Here is a 25,396-nt window from a genome sequence, read left to right as displayed (position 1 = left end):
GATTCCCCCATTATTATTAGTGCATGAGGTGCCATGCACATAAGCTGCACTAAATATGGAGGTTGTGGTTCCCTAGGAAGGTATTTAGTAGGAAAAATATTGAAGACAAAGACCCAGGATGTAGCACTTTGCCCCTTGCCTTCAGTGTGGCCACTTCAAACACTCCAGAAGGAACAGGACAGCTGAGTGAGCTGCCCCTGTGCTGTCACACATCTGGAAATGGGCCAAAGCATTCATGGAAGGGTCAGAGAAGTAAGAGATGTAAAGCCTGGCATTTTTTCTTAAAAGCTCTGCAGTGGGACTGCCTTGAGTCACTGGATGTGACAGCTCAAAAAAAAAAAAAAAAAAAAAAAAAGCCTTTGAGTGCCTCAGGAGGCAGAACCTCCCTTGCTGCCAGTGCCTGACAGCTCCAACAGCTCCAACTCAGCCCCCAAGCCAGAGTATCCATTTAACAGAACTCCCTGTTTACAGGGGGAAAGAAAATCACAATATCAGAAGTGCCCCAGGGGCTGACAGAGGATACCTGCCAAATACAAAAGCTCTGCTCTCAGCAGATTGATTGCTGGGGATATTCTTTCTATTTGTTTAGCATTCAACTTTCCCTCAATGCACAACCACTTGTCAGGTATGAGTACAGATACTGCATGATTCATTGCATGGGAGGGGAGAACGTAGCAAGGCTGTAAAAAAATTAGAAACAAAAACCCTACAGATTTGGATAAAAATGTACACAATCTTTTTCTGATGGTCCTGCTTGTTATGAGTCATTCACAGATGTGGAGTTACAGGAGAGAAGCCAAGATTAAGTCAAAGACAAAGCTTTATACAGGAAACCAGTTTAAGTCTGTTGCAGTGCAGGTTACACACTGAGCTACAAGGCCTTTTCCAACAGCAAGGAGACGCTGACTGTATCTGGACCCATTGTGCTGAACAAGATTCTGGAATACATCTGACAGGGACAAAAAACCCCCATTATTTGGAACTACAAAATCTCCTGCTTTTCTAAAATTTGACCAACCCCACACTCTTCAGCTTCATGGATGGAGTTGGAATATTTTGAGAACAAAACAGAGTTTCCTTTTTTTGTCCAAAACCCACTCTCTCTTCATTTCTGTCTCTATCAGAAGAAAAAAAAACCCAAAAGCCTCGGAATTTTTAAAGGACACATATTGTGAACCCTTTTCTAGGCATCTGTGCTCCTGTTTCTGCACGTCTACACAGCTGGTAACACTTGCCAATCCACACATCCAGGCTGCTTGGCATCTCCTTTGCCCTTAACCTGAGAATTTCAAATTTCTGCCTTTTTCTATTTTGTATTCATCAGTTTTAAAATCTATTGATCGCCTTAGATGTAAATTCTTCCCCAGATAAAAATCCAATTCAGGCTTCTCAGTATATTTTAGTTCCAGGTTGTGAGGCATGTGACAATAGAGGAATTCTAGCAGAGGGCTGCTCAGTTTAGAACAGCCAATTTCCAGTTCAGGGTACAACTGAGAGTCACTGCTGTACACTAAATTTATAATATGTTAGACTACTGACAATACTACTGAAGCAGCAACCACTTGACATCAGCTGTTGCCTTGAGTATTTGCAAAAAGTAAATAGGGTCCTTTTTGTATCTTTTACTTCCCCTAAATGAAAAAAAAACCAAGTTTAAATTTACATCCAGAAAAATGTAAACCCACTTAAAGACTTCATGAGAAGGATAACTGAGCTATAAACCAGCTTTAAGTAGCAAAGGACAAAAAGCTTAAAAAGCCAAGAAGAAAAGCATAAGATAAACAGATTTATGTAAGTACAGGCATAAACACTGGGGCAAGGCACTGATGCATTCAGCTAATTTTAAAAAATGAAGACAAAGGTAAAAACCACACTTAAACATATAACCCCATTTGCAGGAATACACTGTATGTCTCAATTAATAGCTTTAAATACAAGAAAAAATGGTGCCAATTTATTCTTAGACACCATCATAACCTAGATAACATTTGAAGAATGCAAGCTCATTTGCTTGACTCAAGAACCAAAACAATTTATTCAAGTAACATCACTGAGGAAGTTGCAAAGCAGATGTGTAAAGAGAGAGTGGGATGGATCCCCCCAGAGGGTGGAAGCAGAGGAAATAAACTCACCCATGCATCCAGTTTAGAGCTGTGCACCACCACAACACAGTGTGCACCAACTTGTCACCCATTTTCCCATGTACTTGCTAGGCAAGAAATCCAAATTATGTATCAGCACAAAAATACAGTGATATAAGTTACTTTGCCAAACTCAAGTTTACTCACAATACCAAGATCTTTCTGCTTTTAAGAAACTAAGGAAATGAAATAATTGTTTAGGTAAGAAGATCAAAGCACAACAGAAGTCTAGACCCTTCTGGTAAAGGTGAACAAGTTTTATTTTCACAGCTGGTTTTATGTGCACATTTTCATCAGCTACATGAATTTTTCTTATGAACAGTTCCCATGTTAAAAAACACAACTTCTGTATACAGCTGCCAAATTATTCTGTTTATGTGCATGCATGTAAATAAAAAGATGCACATTCCCAGTGAATGAAGAATGTCAAGCTGTAGAATTATGATTTCTAGACACAGTTTACAGTAAAATAAAAGGACTGGTTTACATTACAGTGGTAAAACTTAGCCAGAAGCCTGGCATCCATACCAGCTCCAATCACACCACATTAGGAGATGTGGACTGCATAAGGTGTTAAGAATAATCTATTAGCTTTTAATTTAGAATTGTGGACTTTTAGCAAAAAAAGAGGACAGCTAGCTTAAGACAAGCAAAAGCATTCTGATTTTAGGGTGTTAAACAAAAATAAATTAAACCAATTATGTTAGTTTTAATCTCCCAAGTTAAACTACTCCACCTGGGAAATCCTACCTGCTTCTTCACTGAGGCAGCACTACAGATATAAACAGCTCTGGACTCAGACTCAGCAGATGTACATATCCAGAAAAACAGTGCTCTAAGCTGGCACCAGGACAAAGCCTCTTCTGGACAAAAAGATACAACTCCACAGGAAATTCTGCACTTCCACTAGTAGCATTTCTTTTTATTTCCCATGAGTTTTTCAAAGTAAATCATCTTCTATGAGAAGTTCGCTGAATGTAGCAAATCCTTGCAAAATGCATGTGAACAATAATTACATTCTTTTACCATCTATTTCTCGTTAATTTTTCATCAATAACTACAGAAAACCTACAACAATTTTCTCTACAGTGGAAGAGGAGCTGAACAGGAGGATAAATCATGTTGATACTGTGTTTAGTTTGCTATACACTATTTCAGAAAACCTGAGTATTCTTGCCAAACCAAGGGTAAGATGGCATATACAAGTGGAATTTCAAGTTACACAAGCAAGCAGCAAAGTCACTGTTTCACTGAGAAGTGCTTTACACTCCAAAAAATGCATGATGGCACAGGTATTATGAAATTGAGCTCATGCTGTGCGTGACAGAAGCAAAGGAGAGAGACCACAAGTTATTCACCTAAAGGTTTAAAAAAAACCAAACAACCAAAATCTTATCCAGCAGAACATACAGTGATATTTATTCAAATACCTCAATGCCATGAGATTTGTCCCTCAAAGATCCCAAAGCTCTTTCTGAAATTGAACACAGGCATGCTGGAAGCACACATCACTAAAGGCTACACGTGGATGAGAAGTTTTAACTGCCTCTTGACCTTCAAGCACTGATCTAGGTTGTTAGCCCTCTTCACATGGGGACTGCTCCTAAATTTGGCTGATCTCAAGAAAACAAAATTAGTCAAGGATGCAAATTTAGCAGTACTTAAATAAAAATAAATGAACGTCTTAGAGGAATAAAGATTATTACCAATTTTATGGCTCAGCCATCAAACCCTGTAGGTATTTTTGGGCCATGCTTTCATATACATTAACATGCTCAAGTTAATTTTTCTTGGTTTTCAAACTACATCTTCTGGCTGCATGGGAGACACACAGCTCCCCCCAGCCCAAGTCAATAAACAGATGAGTTTTTACAAAGCCAGCTGCATTAACCACTGGACTCCTCGTGATTTCCACCTCCTAGAGGTGAGGTCCTGCCACAGGGTAGCTGAAATGCTCCCAGGGGACTGCAAAGTCCTGGCAACACCTTTGAACTGCTACACTTGCAAGGCAAGAGAAACCTTCATTTGCGCTTTTCAGCAGCCAGGAAGCAGCCCTGCAGAGGGGTGAAACCCCCAGTAGTCGCCTGGACTGCTCAAACCCATCCGAAACCTGCTGTGGGCATCAGACTAACTCTAAATAAACATCACTTAGGAGTGTGTGTACCAAGACTTGAAAGCCAGCCTTTGTGGGCTGCTGAACCTTTTATTCAAACCTTATGAAACTGAGCAAGGCGTTTGAGGACCAGGCAGGAAGTGGAAAGCTGAAGTTATGTTGCCTACACAAACAGGCCCAAAATATGTTACTCAAATCCTGAGATTCCTTTCTTTTCAAGCACAAGCAAATCACTGACTACACTGTACGATCTCAAAGACTTGCATCTGGCCCCCTGCTATCTAATTTGTATTTTTATGGACTCAAAACTATTTCTACAACTGCTGTTTACAAGAAATATATAAGTCAGGAAAACTCTACAAAGCTGCATTTACACAACCTTGTGATACAGTGCAGGAAATGCTTAAGCTAAATTAATGACCACAAGTAAACAAGAAAGCATTGTTTTGTGGTTAGACAACTGGAATTCTGAGTTACACAACTCAAACTTATCTAGAAACCTTGACTATTTCTGAAATTAAATTCCCCTTTTTTATGTTCAAGACTCAGGAAAGTCCTGCTTAGAAGAGCTGATACTATACAAACCCCTTTAAGTTCATGCAAAATAAACTGGAAAGAAACTTGTAAACTTAAGGGATATAAAATGTCAAGTGTGGGGACGTGAAAATTTAAAACAAAGAATGTGCAATTTCTGCCAAAATCTAGAAAAACAAACAATAACAAGTAAGGAATTAATATTAGGCCCACTTCTGCCTCCAGTTCCTGCATGGGGACTTTAGCTCAAGAAATATCATATTTTTGCAAACAGAAAGAGGCTTAAGTAGCAAGATGTTAGAACAGATGATTTAATGCAATCCTGTTTTCAGGACTTTCTTACCATTTTTGCTCAGTGTTACTCAATTTGGATCTTTTCCGTAAAAGTTTATGTCAGTGTTTTTTTCTCTGTATTATGTCAAGTATCAACTCTTTTTCCAGTAACAAATACACAAACAATTCTTTATCACCAAACACAGAATGACATTACCACCTGTTCATAAAAGCCACTATGGGCTGAGCATTGTGTAACATCTCTCAACATGTTGCACTTGCAAAATATCCCAGTTTTTATAAATATTGCCCATGTGTCTCATGCTTACATAAAGCTTTTGCCAAAACACTCACTTTCCAAGTGACACGGAAATCTTAGTAATCTGGAAGGAATGTCAGTGAACCAAAGAGAAAAATCAAGTCTACGTTCAAACCTTGCTATTTGCCCTGTTACCTGGCAGTTGGTGATCTTAGGAGCAATCATAATTAACTGATGTAATTAATACATACATCCAGATCTGTTGAGGCTGAGCTGACATAGGACACTTAGCAATTTTATAGTATCTTTTATAATCAAGGAGCATAATGCCACTCTCTGGACTCAATAGCGAATAAAACCAAAATCACAGCCAGTTTTTGGACAAAAAAAATCTTAAAGTGTCATCTGATAATTAGATAAAGATTAGATTGTTATGGCAGCATAAATTAGACTGGAAACCACAGGAAAGCAAGCTTTTACTAAACCAGTAGAGAACTATTGATGAGGTTCTTTTTAAAACAGGCCAAGAAATAAGTGCCATAAAGCATCAACTTAAGTATCAAGGAAGCCTGGCAAAAGGAAAAATATTATCCAAAAGTCTTTAAAATCAGCCCAGACAAGAGCCATACACAGGGAACACTAGCAAGAGATTGCTCTTGAGAATAATTCTAGCTAGGAATGATAAAGACAGCCAATACAGGAAAAAGGGCTCTTTTATTTATTTATGGAGCCATGTTTGCTCCTGAGAAGTCCCTGTGTGTGATTCATATGATATAAAAAACAAGCAGGCACATACATAAGGTACTTCCAATTCAGTTACACAAACAGGGTATTTTTAATTTGCAGGAACCACATCTGTATGCTGGTATGTGGGAAAACAAGAACACCATGCAAAGGCCTGATTTCTCAACTCAAACAACAGTTTTGTTTCAAACAGGCAAGGGGGCCTTGAACAGCAAACCTTCCTAAGGAAATACAGTCCACTTGAGAGCAGGGGGAAGTAGCTCAAAGTCAGCATTCCCAGACATAAATAAGCATGTACTGGGGTCAGCTTGCTGCGAAAGAAATGAGCTACCCATCAATAAAAAGTGAGTGACTACATGTGTGTTTGCAACAGCCATCAGTAGTTTCTTCAACCAAAACCAATGTGTTTTATGTTCAACAGCATTAACAATAAACCAAGCCCTAAGCACTCAGTTTTGCTGAAGAGTAAAAATATAATGGCACTGTTGCCACTTGACAGCCAAGGGGATCTTAGCTTTGTATTTCAGTGAGAAACAATCACCACCACCACCCTGGAGCACAGATTGGTCAATACCCCTTATGTGCCCACATTTGGGTACTGTTTCCAGTGAACACCAGCTAGTAGTTCATTTTAAAAACAAAAATAAAACATGCAACAAAGCCTTGTTCTAGTCATAAGCAGATCCAGTTAAGAAATATTGAAAAAAATTGCTTTAGGTTTTCATTCTCTATCAAAATGTGTAGTAGATGATGAACAATGAATAGCAGGAGCAAAACCCCCCCAGTAAGAAACACACAGTTTATGTAAGAGGTGAACAGGCTGTAACTCAGCCTCTCTCTCTGATGACTATTTCAAGCCATGTAATTTTTCAACACCAAATTGCAATGCATACAGGAAAGTATCACAATCACAGAAAAACCTGTCATTTTCCAAGTCCTCTGTTACTTCCTCTAAGCTTTATCAGGCCCTCAGGAAAGAAGTCTTTCACATATTGGGTGAGATTTAGAGTTCTTGGAAGTTCCACAAGTTAACTTACAAGTTAAAAAAAAATAAAAATAGGTAATAGTAAATATATAATATATAATAAAACCAACATAACGCCTAATGCTTTTAATTTAACAAAAAACTCCCTCCACAGAACAACCTCTTAAACTGTGCTGTTCTCAATATATTGAGCCTCTGACCTTCATTTCAGCTTTTTTAATCACACAGAGCAACTCAGGATGGAAAAAGCCAGGTCAGTATTCCCACAGGTTTGCAAGAACTATGCAAAGCCTGGAATAATGCTGAATAAGCCACAAAGCCATCCAGGAGAAAAATAAAAACAAAACAAAGCAGCAGTGTACCACAAGCTGAAAACTGAAAATTTAAGGCTATTATTTCACTTAAAATTGCCAACCCAACAATTATTTTCCTGAGAAAGGAAGGAGAGGATAGATCACGGAGCCCTTGAATATGAAAATGCCTGCTACTGAAGAACAAAAAAGTTTAAAAAGCTATGACAGCCTTTGCTCTTCGCCATCCAGAAAGCTCTGCTTTGAGAAAAAAAAAAAAAAATTGTCCACAAAAGATTCCTAACATTCTTCTTCCATTACAATTATATAGATTTCAAGATGTTCCACAATGTGAACCAAAGCTTTGTGCAGAAAGCAGCCAACAGAAAGAAATACGTTCTTCCTGCAGTTAAAATGGATTAGCTTTAAAACCAAGGAGAAAGGGAAAAAACTGAGGACTTGCTGCTCTAGTTCCCCTGCTGAATGTTTGGAAAGTTCATGTTTCAGGAGTCTTTAAGCAGAGTAAACAGCAGGAGACTGCACTGGAAGAGGAAGAAGGTTAAACACTAAGTTACACTGGTAGAGTCAGAGATCTTGAATCATAAATGTGTTGAGAAAGGGTAAGAACAAGTCCCCATACAGGGAACTGAAGCTGTGCTCAGCCCTGCTGTCACACAGTACATGCAAACACCACCAGGGAAAATGGGCATTTCCAGTTCAGAAAAACCCTCCCTACAGTGGAAGCATCCACTCAGAATAAACTACACTGTGCCTCCTGCAGAAAAATGGCAAACACAGCCCTACCCACACATGATAGGTATTAAGCAAAGCCTCCTACTATTGACTTTATTTAACTGGGTCTTCCTAGAGTTGCAATTAATCCCTAGGAATTTTCCAAGTCCCTAAGTTTGCAGAGACTGTGGGTGATTTTTATATCAAGTCTGCCTTTACAGTTGAAAGAAGTCGATATACTCAGAGAAATGCAAGCCCAATATTCAGAACACCATCTCCTGATATTGAAATCCAGATATTCTAAAAACAGTAAAATTATAAACACATGCACCTTATTTACTCTAAAGACAATATATACCATCAATAGCACTTAATCTTGAGCTCAAAAATAATACAGGAGTGTAACTATCAACTGCATATAGTTTATTGCTTATATGCAATAGCACAGGGATAACCCATCAGATGTGGCTCCAATCTTCACAATTCATGCTGTTCTTCAGATAAACATGACAGTACTGTGCTTTCTACTGTGCCAACAATGACTTTATCACTTAATTTATGCTTCTTCCTTCCTGCTGTTTTTTTCTTTTTTTTTTACCAGTGCTATTTCAACAATTTGAGCTGTCCCTTTAAAACACAATTTGGCTATTGTTTGCTTTTTTTGGCACATTACTAAAAATAATGAGGCAGTGCATACAATTAGGACTAATTAATTTGTATGGAGACCAGTAGATTGTTCTGTAGGGACAAGCATGTAGGTTTATAAATTACTCTTGTGGAGTAAAGTTCATTGTAACAGCCAGAAGTTACAAAGAAGCTCACAAGACTCTGAAAGTCTCTGCCTATCTCAACCACGTATAATTTAAAAAAAATCCCAAACCATAAAGAATTAACAGAGGTGAAAGTCTGGATGGTGTACTCCATTTCTGGAGTTCATAAGCCATTATTATTAAGACTGCCAAAAAAAGCAACGTTTCCTGTTTGCATTTTTTTCTTCTGTTTTGATTTTGGTTGAATTTGGGTATTCTGTTACAGGTCAACTGGATTTCACCATAAAATGCTTTTCAGCTCTTTAAGTTGTTACCCTGAAATCATGAAACTGCTCGGCTACCACAAACCCACAACCTTGGCAAAACCAATGTGCAGAAAGTAGTACAAATCCTTTCTGTAAGTTGATGAAAAATAATCACCAAATTTAAGGTGTCAGAAGAAAAACTTTGTTTTAGAAAAGAAAAGCAAATTTAGTGCCATTGCCTAAGCTGTCACAGTGAAATGTTAGCCAGCTCTCACTGTGCCTACATGAGCCCACCTGACCACAGATCAGAGAGGCTTCTCCAGAAAAGGAAATTATTCTGAAGAAATATTGCTGAAGGAATAGCACCAGGGAGCTGAGCTAGCTCAAGCACCTGTCCCCCAAGGTGTTCAGTGCCCTTCAATCTCTATATTGCAGCAATTAACCAGTTCCTGCCAGAAACATCCCAAACTAGTGTGTAGTTGAGCAAAAGGAGCTGACCTGGGATCCACCTGCAGCAGTAACCACCACTTACAGAAGAACAAACAAGTGTCATTACAGCACATTAAAAAAATTGAATTCAAAGTTATTTAACTTACCAGAAAAGGTGTCTTCCTCCTAAACAGGATCTTCACCTCTACTTCTGTCCTCAATAATGTTCACATACTATCTGTCTAAATTCAATAAGGTTTAACTCATAGACTACCTCAAAATAAAAATTGACTTTGTATTTCTGAACTAAAAGAAATACAGCCCAAGAGCAGAATGTTTGAGAAGACTACATCACTTGGGAATCACAAGAGACCACAAAGATAATTTTATTTTATAATTAAAACAGAGAACCATGTTTTCACTTGTGCTGATGTTAAACTCTTTTGCAGGACATAAAATTACTTAGACATTGTTAAGAGCACATTCCTACTCCTTTGATTATTAAAATGATGGAAGATGGGTTAAATTACAACAAAATGCAAAATACTAAGGACTTTCATGTGTTTCAGAATGAGAAGCTTCATCTAGAAGTTTACCATTACCTTCACATCACCAGGTAAAATTGATCTACTTTAAAAATATGTGTATTCCCCCAAATATTTTTTAATCATTTGCTAGACATTAAGATGATGAGTAGAACAGCACAACACCAATCCCTTACAAAGTGATACTCAGCTGTATGCAAAACTACACTCCTAAAGTCTCCACTGTCATCCAGAAGACTGCAAAAATTATTTTGTGGCTGTGGCTCTTCTCTTTAGATTAGAACAATGCAAATCCAGGCTGACTGACACCTGACCAGCAGCTCTACACCAGAGTCCTCCAGTTCACATCTTTAACGTGGAAGTCAGCATGCACTGAGCCATCTGACTTTGATTTATTGCAGCAAACAAAATGCACCCAAATATCAAATATCCCAACCATCTTGCCACTGCCTCCATGCCAGTGAGGCAGGCCTGATGAACCAGAGTAGCTGTTTTGAGACACACATCACACGGAAAGAACCCCAGCCGAGGTGGGTACACAGCAAAGCATCTACACCAAAGCCTACACTCAAATGTGATGCTCACCAATGATCTATGCTATCTGAAAGGGCAGCTTAGGAGAGGATGGAACACAGCTAAGTGTTCATCCAGCCCCTGCAGCTTCCCAGCTCTCCCTGCCTGCCCTTGGCCTGCTCTCACTCACATGAAGCAGAGCAGCCCCAAGTCTGGGTACCAGCTGCAGAAACGCCGAATGTGCTCCAAGGGATCTCGATCCATCACGCTGCTGGGAGGCAGCAGAACAGAGCTGGTGAGTAGTTTCTCCTCCTCTCCGCCCATAAAACAGTACAAACAGAAAGAGAGTGGAAGAGAGGCTGAACAGAAGCACTGAGCAGCTCCTCTCCCGACAACGTGCCTGGCTGCCGTGCGATGTATGGGGAGATCCTTCCTGTGCACATCCAAAGCTACTGGACTTTAATAATCCTCTTAGTCACGTCTCCGTTTGCCTCTTGGGTCCCGAGATTTCCCACTTTGCAAGTATTTCCTATCTGTCTGAAAAACTTGGCTTGGACACCCTGCACTAACCCTCTGGTCTGGCTAACCTGCATGGGCAGTTGTGTAAATCTTTCCTTTAACTCAGCCACTCGCTGCTCCCACGCCTCACTCAGCCCTGGAGTGGCCAGACCCAAGCCACTGCTCCACTTGGAGGATGAACATTCCTTTAACTCACGCAATGCAGAAAGCAGGAGCAGGGAAGAGAGACACCAAAAGCAGCCTCAGGCAGCACAGAACTGTAGCACGAAGCTGACAGCATTTAATTCTTTAGCACGTTATTAAAACCAGTCTCAAACTCTCTGCTGGCTATTCAAGCCTGGAGGGAAGGCAGTGCCAACAGAAGCTCTGCAGTGATACAGGAGAGACACCCAATGAAAAGATTCCTGCAAATATGCAATTGATATCCTCTAAGGAAAAAAGTGTATTAACATTTTATGTTTTAATTGGTTTGTATTACACTCTCAAAACAACACTAACCCTCAGCTCTCTACATAAACACAGGAAACGTACTTCCAACTACATACAAACCAATTAAAAAAAACTTCAGTCAGATACAATTTATCTGTTGTCTGAGTTTGCATCTTTCAAGTGGTAAATACCTAAAACTATACTTAAAATCCAGCAGAATAATATTCTAGCACTCACTCCCTTCAAACATTTACAAGAACACAGAATATAAAGTTTTGTAAATGATTAAATATATACAAAACTTTACAATAAGCCAACCCTACTCTTTTTTTTTCCACAGCTTAAACGATTCCTCATGTCTCAAACACTGGAATGACTTTCTTATTTCTGCCAAGTCTCTGAACAATCTAAAGATGTCACTGAAGACCACTTAAAGTAAAAAACCTGAGTGCTGCTAAGCAACCCAGAAAACATCATTACATGTTCAATTGTTTAGTGCATTGAAAAATTTCACACATATTGAGAATCCATGTATTCTGCACTCTAATGATGGTAATGTCTTCCACAAAGAGGAAGAAAAGAAAATTCTGCAGAATAAGTTCGTATTTCAGAAAGGAATTGCTTATAAAGAACTAAAGATTTGATCAAATTTACTCACTGTTTCTGCACATGGAACAGATTAGAAACAGATTCTCTCTTATCCACTATTTTATACACACTCCGGAAGTAAATTTACTAAGGAGAAACAGCACTTGTGTTTGTTTAACTAAAAAATTAAAGACATAGCAGGATTCTTTTCCACTATATAAAACAGTATCTTAAAAATGTATTCCACATCCAGACTCTTTAAATCAATGCTATTTTAACTGCTTCAGCTGCATATAAACAAAGGCCATCTAATGTAATTTAATATTTCACCACTCTATAGCACTTCTCACCCATGGATGTGCTTTACACATCCAGGAAAAGGGAGACCAAGTCTCATATTCCTTCGATGAAACAAAGGACTTCCATATCACAGCAAGGGTGACATGCAAATGTATCCTTCATTTCAACTACACATAAATACATATGTATATTTTTCCATTTAAATCTAAGTATTACACACACAGAGATATGGTTTTAAACACAGGTAATTTTAACCTCTTTCTGTTCGGCACATGGCTCATCTTTCACTCATCATGGCCCTGTACCACAGTGTTGTGTTCTGTACAAGAACTCTCTTACAACAAAGCTCTTGGTTTAATTACCCTGCATCCCACTTTATAGACCCTCAAGGAACACAAACCTCACCGTAAAGGTCATGGGGAATATCTTCAGAAGACAGCAATCTAACTAAATGTAAGAATGTTTCACTGCATCACTTATAATTGACTTAATATTTATTTTGGAATTATTTTTTCCATCTCTCAAGATGCTTGGTCTTAAGTTACCAATCTCACATATTCAACTGCCATAAATTTATTGCAGGCACAGCCTGAACAGAACAGAGCCAATCAAAATAGACATAATCAAAGCCCTCCATTGACACCAAGGGATTGGCAATAAGGTAAAAGGCAAGCTTAAAGGTTAAACCACTAATTCAGAGTGGTTAACACAGATTTCCCTAACCAAAGTTTGCTTAAAATGTAAAAAAAAAATCACCTGTATGTAGAATTAAAAAATGCTTTATAAACAAAAAAGGAAGAGGTGAAAATCTATTTAAAACTTTGGAATACATGGTAACATCACCATGGAACCTTAGACTATCAAAACAATCAAGAAATTTAAAGCTTTACATAGCAAGGTAGAACAAGAGACAACAGCAGATGCTGATACCCAGGAAGTTCCACCTGGACATGAGGAAGAACTTCTGATGCCTTGAAATGGCTACCTGAAAACAGAGGCCAGACAAGATTAAGAGAATAAAAGCAGGTATTTATTGAAGGCCTTCAAAGGTACACCTTGGGCAGTGAAGAGGCTACACCCAACAAGTACCCTGGGACACGGGTTTGTCACATTTTATAAGTTTGGTCTATTTGTGTATCAGGGTTAATTCTCCAATAACAATTTCAGGCAATGAAGTAATTACCTCAAGTGTGCCCCCTGTTCAGAGGCTTTAGTGCACATATTTCAGGGCCTGGGACAACAAGGCATCCTTGAAGTGCAAACCTAGAGAGGGTTTGTTGTGTCCAACCAGAATGAGAGAACAGTAGCTAACAGGCTGTATGAAGTTTCAGAGTTACATAATAAGCAGCACAGGATCTGAAAAATATAAAAGTTAAAACCTAAGGCATCACTTCCTTTCTGTGCAGTGACCGAGCACTGGGACACACTGCTCAGAGAAGGTGTGGAATATCCCTCACTGGAGATATTACAGACCCAGCTGGACACAGTCCTGTGCCATGTGCTCTGGGATGAACAGGGAGGTAGGAATAGATGACCCCATGGTCCTTTCCTGACCCACTGTGTGACTGTGAGGTAAGGACAGCACAGATGTATGTACATGTTCCAGAAAACAAAAACAGCACTTAAAACAACAGGATAAGCCACTAGTGTTACCAATTTCTCCCTCCAATTATCTTTTAACATTGCTTCTTTCAGACCAGATTTACTTGGCTTCATACCAATTTTCAGATATGTTGTACTACAGACCATTTAGCTCAACTTGATTATAAAAATGTTGCAAGTTCTCCTCACAAGGAAATCTAGCATAATTCCTTTCTAAGAACCAAGTTTAAACAGATGAAGCCCATGATCTGAGCTGTTCCACAAGCAGCAGAACGGTATTTTGGGTTTGTTCTGCTTGCTATCTCATCACTAATATGGATAATTGTTGAAGCTTTTACACATACTTTGTGCCAAGTAAGTGAGAAAACAGCTCAATCTTTTAAAGTACATAATTTGAATATGCAGATATATTTCACTTGAATGATCTGGAATGAGGCTTCTTTTTTTCTTTCCTTGATACTCTTATTTATAATTTTTTGCTTTCAAAACCTCTGTAATATTTTAGCAGCTAGAGAAAAACCCTGTGGCATTATAACTCCTACAAATAGAAGTTATTTTTTGCAAGTTAAAAAGCTGTAGAGAAGGACTGATGAAAGACCTAAAAAAAATTATCAACCCATAGCTTCTTAATATGTTGGGCAGGGCCACAGGAAAATAAACCAACCAACCAGAAAAACTTTTCTATGAGATGAGGGGAAAAAAAGTACCTATAAAAGCCCCAGTATAATAAACATTCCTCAGCATCTACATACTTCAAGCCTGACAATAACCACACAAGCACAATGATTGCTGCTTATTTTTCCTCGAAAACCATTCTTACAGACCTGATTCGTCTTTTTAGGGGGAAAATGGAATCAAGATTTTGCAAAGCCTCTGAGTCCTGGCCTGCAGAGACATTTAGTAAATGGAAAATGGATGGCTCATGCCTCACTTGCATCTACACGTGTTCCCAACAGGCAAAAAGCCAGAAGAGGAATAGGGACTCACTGCATACATTCATATTTATGAAAAAGCTTCTCCATACAAGTTTATCTAATTTTATACAGAAGAAGTATTTTTCTTGAGTTTTACTGCAACCTTTACACATCAGGCAAGCCCTGGAATTGCATCAGAGTGGGGAATGCAGATACCTTGTGGCTGGCACCAGCTACACTGACCAGCTTCCTATCTCTGGGAAAAGGCTCAGCAGTCAAATCAGATGGGGCAAAGAAAAGCAATTTTTTCGAAGTCTCAAAGCAGCAAACCAGAGACTATTCCTTCCAGTCCAGTAAAATTTCTACCAGGCTGCAACTGAGCCCTTCTAGAAATGTAACGGCTAAAACATTTAACTGCATACAAAAGCATCGCTAATCAAGGGCTAACTTCATCTTCAAAACATCTTCAGATGGCAGATTGTGTGGGTGTCCTGGAAAGCACCTCCTCAAGTGACCAGTGTGCCCCAGAAGTTCACAGTCACTAAAGGAGTGGTGCAAAATCTGATTTTTAAAGTTCTAGGAAATATCAGCCTGGGCAATTAAAAAAAGAAAAAAAAAAGCTAAGTAATAAAAAGAGTTTTACAGTTTTACTCCACAGCATTTATAAACTGTTGATCTCAAGATGCCAAATTCAAGACACAGCTGCTGGCAGCTGGCCACTTGGGAGGCAGTCAGAATGACTGGAAATCTCATGCCTTTTAAATGCATCATCTATTATTGTCCTTCTCACCATAAGCAATACATTCATAAAGATATTTTAAAAGCCTTTCAAGCTCCAAGGAAAAGAAACCTGAAGAACAAGTTACCTCCTGTTCTCCCTCACATGCACAAGGAAGACACTTCCAGGAAGGATGAATTGAGCAACATGTACTTCTGTGGTTTACACAATGGCATCCAAGCAGTAGAGATAACAGGACTGCGCTCCAATCCCAGCTGCACTCCCAAGTCCTGTTTTCACAGCTTGCTCACATACCATCAGCAGGAACACAAAGTTTAGTAGGATGTAGTGTGATCCAGAGCACAGAGTCCCTGAACTACACCACTGGAACCAGCAAGGCCACTCCAGCCCACAGCCAGCTCCCACTGCTCAGTCATCACTGAACGTGCAGTTAGTTTATCCCATCCCTGGGAACAAACCCTGATAAAGCCTCAGCAAAATCTCTGGCAGGTGAGAAGCACACAGAGCTAACCACAGCTACATCCTTGCATGATGATCATTTCAAAAGCTGTCTGAAGGCAGCAAAGCAGCAGCACTCAAGTGCTGCCACAGCAGATCTGTGTCCCAGCTCAGCCAGCCAGGCTGCAGGGACCTTCCAGTAGTGCTCCCATGGGCCAGAGCACCCCAAAACTACGATCTGCAGCCAAACACAGCACCCAGCATCCCTCGTAGGCATGAGAACCAGGACCCGCCCTGGCAGCTGCCTGTCCCAGCCATCGCCTTCCCTTCTTGGGGGCCAGCACAACCAAATCCTACCAGGACTGTTAAAGCTGGGGTGCACAGACCATTTTTCCCAGCAGATGTTTCTCAATGCCCTGAGGAAGGCAAATTGACCCCTAACTCAATCACAGTTTTATCAACCCTGGAGTACACTTTCAGGCTGCAAACTGCTATTTTTAATACTGGTATCTAACCAAGGATTTACCGAAAAATGTATTTTTAGTCATCTTCAATACCTAACATTAATAAGCACTGTGCTTTAATATTACAGTCCAATCTCAGATTTAGTATTTTAACTCAACAATTTAAATTGTAGTTAAGAATCCTTTGATTCCTTTGCTGTTCAAAAGAGACAGCAGTGACCTCACCTCAGCACTGAACACTGCAAAACCTGAAAAGTCTGCAGATTTAATGGATTATTTCCTTTTCAGAAAAAGGGGAAGAGTCATAAAATGACATTTTTCTGCTTGTCCTGTCAGGCACCACTGAGAAGACTCTGACTCCATCTGCTTATATCCTCTGACACACACAATTCATACGGTCTTCCCTGTGCCTTCTCAAGATTAAAGATAAACAATCCCAGACGTCTCAGCCTCTCCTCCTGTGTCAGTTGCTCCAGTCCCCCCTCAGCACTGTAGCCCTTAGCTGGATTTGTTCCAGAATGCCCATGTCTCTCTGCCACTGGGGAAGCCAGGGCTGCACTCCTGATGTGTCACCAGCACTCCTGATGTGTCTCACCAGGGCTGCACAGTGTGTCAGGCCCCAACCTGGGGCAGTTATTTTCTCCCTTGGTGCAGCACTTCACATTCCCTTTTGCAGAACTTTGTGAAATTCCTTTGGGCCATTTCTCCAGCTTGTCAGGGTCCCTCCGAATGGCTGCCCTCCATCTTCACATCCATGATTAATTTTTCCTTGCAAGCAAAAAGCCCAGCAAACCAGCTCCTGCTGTGACCTCCTTGATCTGGAAGCTGTCACAAAATCATTCCAGAAACCTCCTCCATGGCTTGTGTCCTGCCAGGCTCTTGTCCCAGCAGAGAACAGAGGGGTTAAAGTCCTCTGTGGGGATTGAGGCTTGCTAACAGGAGCCTCCCTCCAGTTGTTTGAGGCCCCATCTGCTGCTTCTTCCCAATCAGATGGTCTGTAGCAGCCACCTGTAAAAGCACCCAGCACTCCTGACCCTGCACTCTCAAACAGCTGGTGGTGTGCTCCAAGACAGAGCTCCCTGCAATCCTGCCACTCCCCCACATCCTCCTCAGCATCCCACTCTATGCACCCTAAAGACCCTGTCACTGAAGGACTCCAGTCCCGAGAGCTATCCCACCACACCCCTCCAGCCTGAGGGAGACCACAACCCTGCAGTTCCACTGTCTGCTATTCAAGGATTACCATCGCGTGCTTCAGGGATGTACCCACACACGTGGGTTTCCCAGTAGAGGTTTTCCTGTAGCAGTCCTGCAGGCACATGCCTATGGTGTGCCTTCCCAATTGCTACACCCTAGTGTCTATTACAGTAGAGCTGCACAGCAGGACAACATGGGACAGACCAGTGTTGTTACGTGCCCATCAGCCTCTCCATGAAATCTGGCTTGCAGCAGAAAAATCAAATGAAGTTACGCTACCAGGCAAGTGACCTATTCAGACACTTAGTGTTCACTGTTACGTGTTTGTTTTCAACCCCCTATCCATCACACCCATCTCTTCCTGCAGAGACATCAAGAGTATCCAAAAACTGCTTTCACACATGAGAGAACTTGTTGGTTATTAAGATTCCTTAGACTGTATTATCAAGTGAGGTAACACTCTCACTCAGGAGCGTTCCTTCAAAACATCAATAAAACTTTAACATGAAACTATTTCTTTTTAAATCATGTATTCCTATTCCAGTAAAGAGGGTATCACTGCAGACATCTTTACATAAATCAGCTATAAAAGTCACCGAAACATGAAGAGTTCCTTTGCCTCATGCAATACACTCATATTGGTCCGGGCCAGAGACAAGAAACAAAAACAAATACTGAACAAAAGCTGAGGCTATGTGCAAGGAATGGTTTGAATTACTTAAGTCAAAATTATTTTAGAAACTACCACTGATTAATAGGTAGCATCTCAAAGAAGAAACCCCTAAATCAAGTGCTCATTCCTTCAGATAGCTTATTAGGTGTGCTTATTTTCTCTAGCTGAACTCCAACTCGTGTAGTCATACTAGTTTTTAAGCTCAAAGTGCATGAAAGTCACCACAGAGTCTTCTCAGTCAAGGTCACTACTGTAAAAATGTTTTAAAAAAAAGCTATTAGTTCTTCAACAGAGAGGTTTGAAATTAAAGAAAACTAGCATGTTTCATTGTTTGAGAGGCATAAAGCCAAGAGCCTGAAATGAGTACTCAAAATAGGACATATTTTCCAATGGAGGTAAAGATTACAATATAACCAACAGGAATGTGCAAGCCAGCAATACTTAACTCGGCAGCTCATGCCAAACCATGATAGTCCGTTGTACTACTTGAACACTGAAACTTGAGAAAGTGGTATTATTACAATTGTTAATAATGGAATGCAAGAACTACAAGTCACACAAATGCATTTCATGTATTTATTTTTTGTAGAAATAGACTATTCAGCACTTCAGGGATTTGAAAACCTGACAAAACTTGGATTCTTTTTTCCTGCTACATATAAGTTAAAAACCAAATGTAAATGCTATTAGGAAGGTTCCAATTTCCCCACAACTATGTCCTTGTATAGGTTATGCTGACACATTACAAGGAAAAAAACATAATAAAAACCACCAACAGAAATCTCACAATGTAGTAGAAAAACCCCACATATTCTTCCTCTAGGAAAAGCAACTGTGGTTAGGAGCCACTAAAATAAAGGAGGAGATATTTCAGTATGAATCTGGTCAGAGACAAAACATAGTTCACAACCCTTGGAGCTCCAACAGGGACATGGGAACTGTAAACAGGAGTATAAATCAACAGCACTGAGTATTTTTAACTTCAGTTGCAAGCAAGGTACACTAGTTATTTGAAGTACCACAGTACACTTAGTTTTATTGTGCAGATTTCTGCCACCATCACAAACACCCCCCAAAAATCCAGGGGAATATCAGTTATTCCCGCTTAAACATAAAAACCCCAAATAAATGTAACACAGAGCTTGCCCTCCCTGCACAGAAACCATCAGAGTCAGGGCCATTATGATTGCCTGTTAGGCAGCCAACTTGCTCAAAATTCATATTGTTAGGGTCCAGCTTCTAATAAAGCCATTGTTTGTAGCACTCAGTAGAGGCCTGGGTTTCTTAGATTATCTCTGTCTTCTTCAGCACATTCAAATAAAAGTGCTTTTCTTCCCCCCACTCCTCTTCCCCCAAGATTTGCCTGCCACACTTATCGATTTATCATTCTCTGTAGACGAAACAAACTAGTGGAGGAGGCTGGGAAAAGTACTGGAGTAAACTTTCCAACAGTTATGCATTAAGTATGGAAAATACACTTGTTTAAACACAAGTTTCACCTGATGGATCAGCAAACAAAGCTGGTTATCATCCAGGCATCAGAAAGAGGCATTGCATAAGTACAATCAAGATCAGACAATGGTCTCAGGGGTGACCTTTAGGCAAAGGAATTAACAATCGATTTACAGTAAGTTTCGCCTGGATGAAACTGTGCAAAAAAGTTATCTAAGTATTCATGTCACCCCCCCTAAGAAAAATAGAGCTTGTTTTGGCAGAAAATTAATAGCTGAGCATTTTTCTGGCTCCCCATGACAGGCAAAGGGCACCAAAACAGAGGGAGTAGAATGGGGGAGAGCTCACCCAATGCTGCAATGGCAGGACAGAGCTACGCAAAGGCCTCTCAACGAGCTGCTTGCACTGGCTGCTCATAGGGAATTTGTTACAGCACTTCTATCCTAACTGCCTGGAAAGTAATCAGTGATCCACTATTATTTTTAGAAATTGAGTCTACATGACATAAATTCAGATTGACGTGATTCCTGGAATTCTGGCCTACTCCAGCTACACTGTGACATAACCAGTATAGCCAGTACTAAACCCACTGCTATTTTCAAAGGTGCCCACCTGGTAGCAACACAACCTGCTCTGTAAGATGGGCTCAAGAGCAAACTGGGTGCTTGTGCTGCTGAGTGCTCCTCAGAGTTCCCTGGGCATGTAGGTCTGTGCTTTTCTTAATGTGTTTGTTTATCAGTAAATAGTCAGACAAATGCTGAATCACCTCATAAGGGAAAAAAATCCCAACAAAACCAATAAAAACACAGAACAAAAAGCCACCACTCATAAAGTTTTAGATCCCTAATTAAAATTACTCTGAAGAGTCCTCAAAATGAAAAACGATGCATTAAAAAAATCCAAAACAGAACAAAGAAGAACAGAATTTTAACAAGCACAGTTTTGTTTTTTACTGAAAGAGCCATATATAATATGGGGCCACACATCATTGTTAGGTTTAGACTCTTATTAAAAACATCATGGTTTTTTTTTTTTTTTTTACCAAGCTACTATCGTGTGATAGTGCATTATAAAGTCACAAAATATTTAACCATGTGTGCTTAAACCACATAAATCACATATGTCTGTTAAAGAACATAACAAAGAAAAAGGATTATTTGAAATGCAAGATTGGCATAACATTCTGTAACCAAAAATGAGACACACCACGCAAGCAAAAAAAGGTGTTGCTTTCTTTGGTTTGAGTTATATTAGTGTTCATGGCCAACCTGTCTAAGCCTACTGATTGCTGCAACATTAGCTAATAGATTATACTTTCTGGACAGCTTTCCTAAGTTTACTGTTCTGCATTTTTACAATAATACTCAGCTGCTATGGTAACAGGCACTCAAACATGCACTAAGTAAATCATCCCACAATATGAAGTCACCTGAGCATTTACCAGAATTTTTGCAGAGCAGCTGTAATTAATTGGGCTGCTAGGAAATACCATCTTCTCTCGCTGCTGAGAACAGCTGAACTGCTTTACTCAGATTGGTCTCCTAGAAGAAAAAATTATTCTGGAAATATCTGTTTAACAAACTCTGATGAAGACATGCAGCATAAGAGAGCTTACACCCCACTGTAGAGACTGAGATTTGTTTAAGGGACATGATTCCAGTCACCTATGTGCAAGTAATAAAACAGTGGTACAAAGAAGATGGACACAAGGAAAAAATCGTATTTTCAAGGGTTTTACCACAGCTTTTGCAATTTCTGATATTCCAAACAGAACCGTTCAGAAAATAACAGCACAATTATTTTTTGGGGGGGGGAAGGTAGCAAAAGCACTCTCAAATCTATAAAAATTTTCTGACACCTCAAGTCAGATTTGATTTCTGCTTCAGATACAACTGGTAGCAAACTACCTGCACCTCTTTTTTGAAAGAGGAGTTCTTGCTACAGCACTTACTGCAGTTACTCTGTATCTCACAGGAAGGTGCCCCAGTCCCCTCCTGAGCTGCAGAGTCTGCTATTCCCAGGTGAGCCTCGCTGGGATAAGCCCCAGCCCCCAGGAAACTGTCCACAAACCATCAGCTGTGGGAAAGATGAAAATAATCACAGCAGCAACACATATAAAATTCAGCAAAGCAAAAAGTAACAGAAGCACCGAGCTGAACACAGAGCTGCTGCATATCCTTTCTCCCAGATAGTTTTTCTTACATTTCATGATTAGCACAGTAAACAACAGAGGTTGATGAGCCAAAAAAAAGCCACCAAGGCACCTCTGTTTCTTCAACAGATGCTCTTTCAAACTTGGCTTTAAAGACAACTGAACTAAAGATGATGCATTCTCACTCTTCCAAATTACAAGAAAGGTGTGGAGATCACTAGAAGAGATTCTAAGTTTTTTAATCATTTAAAAAGTAACTTTCACAAATGTAAACAAGCTCTCTAACAGCTGATAAAAGCAAGAGGAGCCTTTAAGCATCTAATATGAACAAAAAGCTGTATTTATACCAACCTGAATTTAAAAAAAAAGTGTAAAAAATTGGCTAACTTTCGGAAATAAGAAATCTGCTCATCACCACTTGGATTACAGAGATGTTTCTCTTCCATAATGCAACTTCTGCATATTTTAAGAACTTCCAGTGAAGGATCTGGTATTAGAAACCATAGGGAACACAACCCTACAAATTATCTAACAGAAGTTTGTTTCTGGAGATAGTTCACACTACTTCCTTTCCATTGTCCCTTTCCTACGAAGACAAGTCAAAGTTTCCACTCCCAAAAGATGGAGACAAACAAAAGGTGGGGAGGGTGGGAGAAGTTAAAAAAGAAAATCAAGTTTGGCTTGTAATCAGCAGCACAACTGACTCTGAATTTCTGGTTACCAGTTACAGATCTGGCTTCACAATGAGCTGACAGAGGTACTTGGTGCTTGAGGTGCTTGTAAGCCAAGAGATGAGACAAATACTTACAAAGTACAGAGAGGAAACAGAGGACAGTGACAGAAAGTGACAATGTTTAACAAACAGTTTGGTTTTCTGAGAGAAAGGACTACTATGTCTGCTTCTTGTTTCCTAATAAGCAGTTTTTCATTAACACTAAGCCAGACAGTTCAGATTTTCACATAAAACCACTTATTACCAAGTCCAACAAACTTTTGGTCACAACAAGGATAACTATCTGATGCAAAACCTCCTCAAACCATCACCTGAAGCATGTGTATTCTAGACAGGGCACACAGCAACCTCTCATCAAAAAGCAGGCAGTATTCTGCTTGCATTTACTCACTGTGCTCTATCACTCCTATACCTTTTATTACTTTATTCTTCTTATAAAGATAAGAAAATTTGAAAAAGGAGCAAAGAAAGTCTTCTATTTTGACACTGGCTTCTGCTGGGTCACACAACCTATACAGTATTTGGTTTCTGCTTGGGAGCTTTGTTTACCTCTTCATGCTTACTACCTTGGGCAGTAGAAGAAAGGACTGCGTGAGGGATGAGATAATGGAAATTTATTTAGCTATTAGAGGGAAAAATTAAGGCAACCTTCATCTTCTTACTGAACTCTAACTTTTGACCCTTCTCTACCACTTCTTACACAGAAATACCCATGTGGTTTTGGTTTTCAGACACTTTTGATGAGCACATCTTTACAAACAGTTGTTGCTGTTCTGTTTCTCCAAATTCCTTTCTCTTTACTGCATTACATAATGAGATTTTTCTACTAGCACTAAAGTATTAACTGATTAAAGATTAACTCACCCCCAGGAGAGAGCATCTCAATTAAAAAAATTCCAATCATTGTAGTCACCAAGTCAAACCGCAGCTCTTCAGTGACCAACCCAACTCACCAGCTCCTGTTCCCCTGCTTGCTCCCACAGCCTCCCATCCACCGCTGCAGGGAGGAAGGCAGGAGCCTTGACAGGGGATGCTCATGTAGGGAGCACCTAAAACTTCCAGTAAGTGACTGAAATGCCTTCCTTGTGACATACCACGTGAAACATTTGTCAGGTCTGTTTGTTCTGAAAATGTACATAAATATGTGAGTTACCACGTTAGTGTAACATTAAATGTTTACAAAACAGTAGTTAGAAAGGAAAAAGCGCCCTCTTGAAATCACCACCGTCTCTTCTTGTTGATCCAAACGCACCTTAAGATTTGACACTGTAAGGCCTGAAACTCATCCTCGGTTCTCACGGGCTCCTCAGACCAGACAGGAATACCCCGGGGGAATTACCCCGCTCAGCAGCATCCTCAACTGGTTCAAACCTACTCATGTGCTCTTTAGCAACAAAACCAGCAATTACTACTCCTGTTTTGTCAAAAGCTGCCTACGTAACTTCCACTGAGAGTCAGATAATTCAAAACATACTGGAGCAAAATATGTAGCCTCAAGGAAAGAAAAAAACTTCAATAAAAAAATCCCAGAAAGCGGAGCCAAGGGCCGAGCCGGTCCCACGGCAGCGGCGGCCGCTGTCAGCTCTGCGGAGCCGTGCCCGCTCCTCCAGCCGGGACGCCCGGCTCCAGCGGCTCCCTGCCCGCTAGCCCGTTCCTCGAAAGCCGAGAGCCCGCACCGCCCTGCCCGAGCGGGATGTTATGTTCGTACCGCTGGAATTCTGAGGGACCGGGACCCTGCGAGCCGCAGCCCCGCGGCGCGGGACGAGCCCCAGCAGGGCAGGGCACCGGCACCACCCGCGACGCCGGCGCGGCCCCAAGCGGCACCGGGCAGCCCGGGGTACGGGGCCGGGGCGCTCGGCTCCGCGCCGGGGGCACAAGGAGCCGCCTCCCCCGGCAGAGCGGGAGGCCACGACAGCGCCCGGAGCCGGGACCGGCCCGCGGGGCTCCCGCCGACCCAGGCCCGCGTCCAGCGCCCGAGGAAGGAGCTGACAGGATGGGGCTCCCGTTCCGGCGGGGAAGGGGGAGCCAGGACAAGGCATGGCGGGGACCGGGGCCCCCTCTCGCCCCTCCCGGCCGCCCCCACCGCCTCGCGCCCCCCGGGCACCGCCGCCGCTCCCGCCCTCACCTTGGAGCATGGCCTCCAGTTTCTTCCTGTCCACCCGGAATCGCTCCTCGCCCCACTCGGGGCTGTGCAGGGGCCGCGGCGGCCCGGCCGAGTCCTCCTCGGAGCCGGGCGCGGGCGAGTCGGCGCTGCGCTCGCTGTTGGAGCCCGGGTCGGAGAGCGGCTGGGGCAGGTACCCGCTCAGCGGGTCGCACTGCGCCGCCATGGCGCTGCCCGGCGGCCGCCGCCCCGGGCCCCACTCGGCCGCCTCCCCGCGGGACGCTATCTGCCCCCACAGCCGCCCGGCCGGCGCATCCCAGCCGCCGCCGCACCGAGCCCCGGCGCCGCCCGCCTCTGACCGCGGCTCCCCGCCGAGTGAGCGCGGCCCCGGCCCGGCGGCGTCCGCGGCTCGGCGGCGCCCCCAGCCCGCCCGCAGCCCGCACAGCATCCCCACCTCCATTGGGCCGCCGCCCGCCGGGGAGGGGCCGGGGATATCCCCGGCGGGAGGGGGCAGCGCTGCGG

General features: G+C 41.6%; 1 protein-coding gene across 1 annotated transcript in view; it reads right to left on the bottom strand.

Annotated features, from left to right (window-relative positions):
* Positions 1-25,175, bottom strand: part of BICC1 (BicC family RNA binding protein 1) — a 91,722-nt gene extending 66,547 nt beyond the window's left edge. The window contains exon 1 of the mRNA XM_039554054.1: positions 24,899-25,175. Within this exon, the coding sequence (XP_039409988.1) occupies positions 24,899-25,100 (202 nt within the window). The 5' untranslated portion in view covers positions 25,101-25,175. The remainder of the gene's footprint in view (positions 1-24,898) is intronic.
* Positions 25,176-25,396: the final 221 nt, after the last annotated feature.

This window comes from Corvus cornix, chromosome 6 (genome assembly GCF_000738735.6).
Source record: "Corvus cornix cornix isolate S_Up_H32 chromosome 6, ASM73873v5, whole genome shotgun sequence".
Lineage (NCBI taxonomy): Eukaryota > Metazoa > Chordata > Aves > Passeriformes > Corvidae > Corvus > Corvus cornix.
This window is presented reverse-complemented; position numbering and strand designations above follow the sequence as displayed.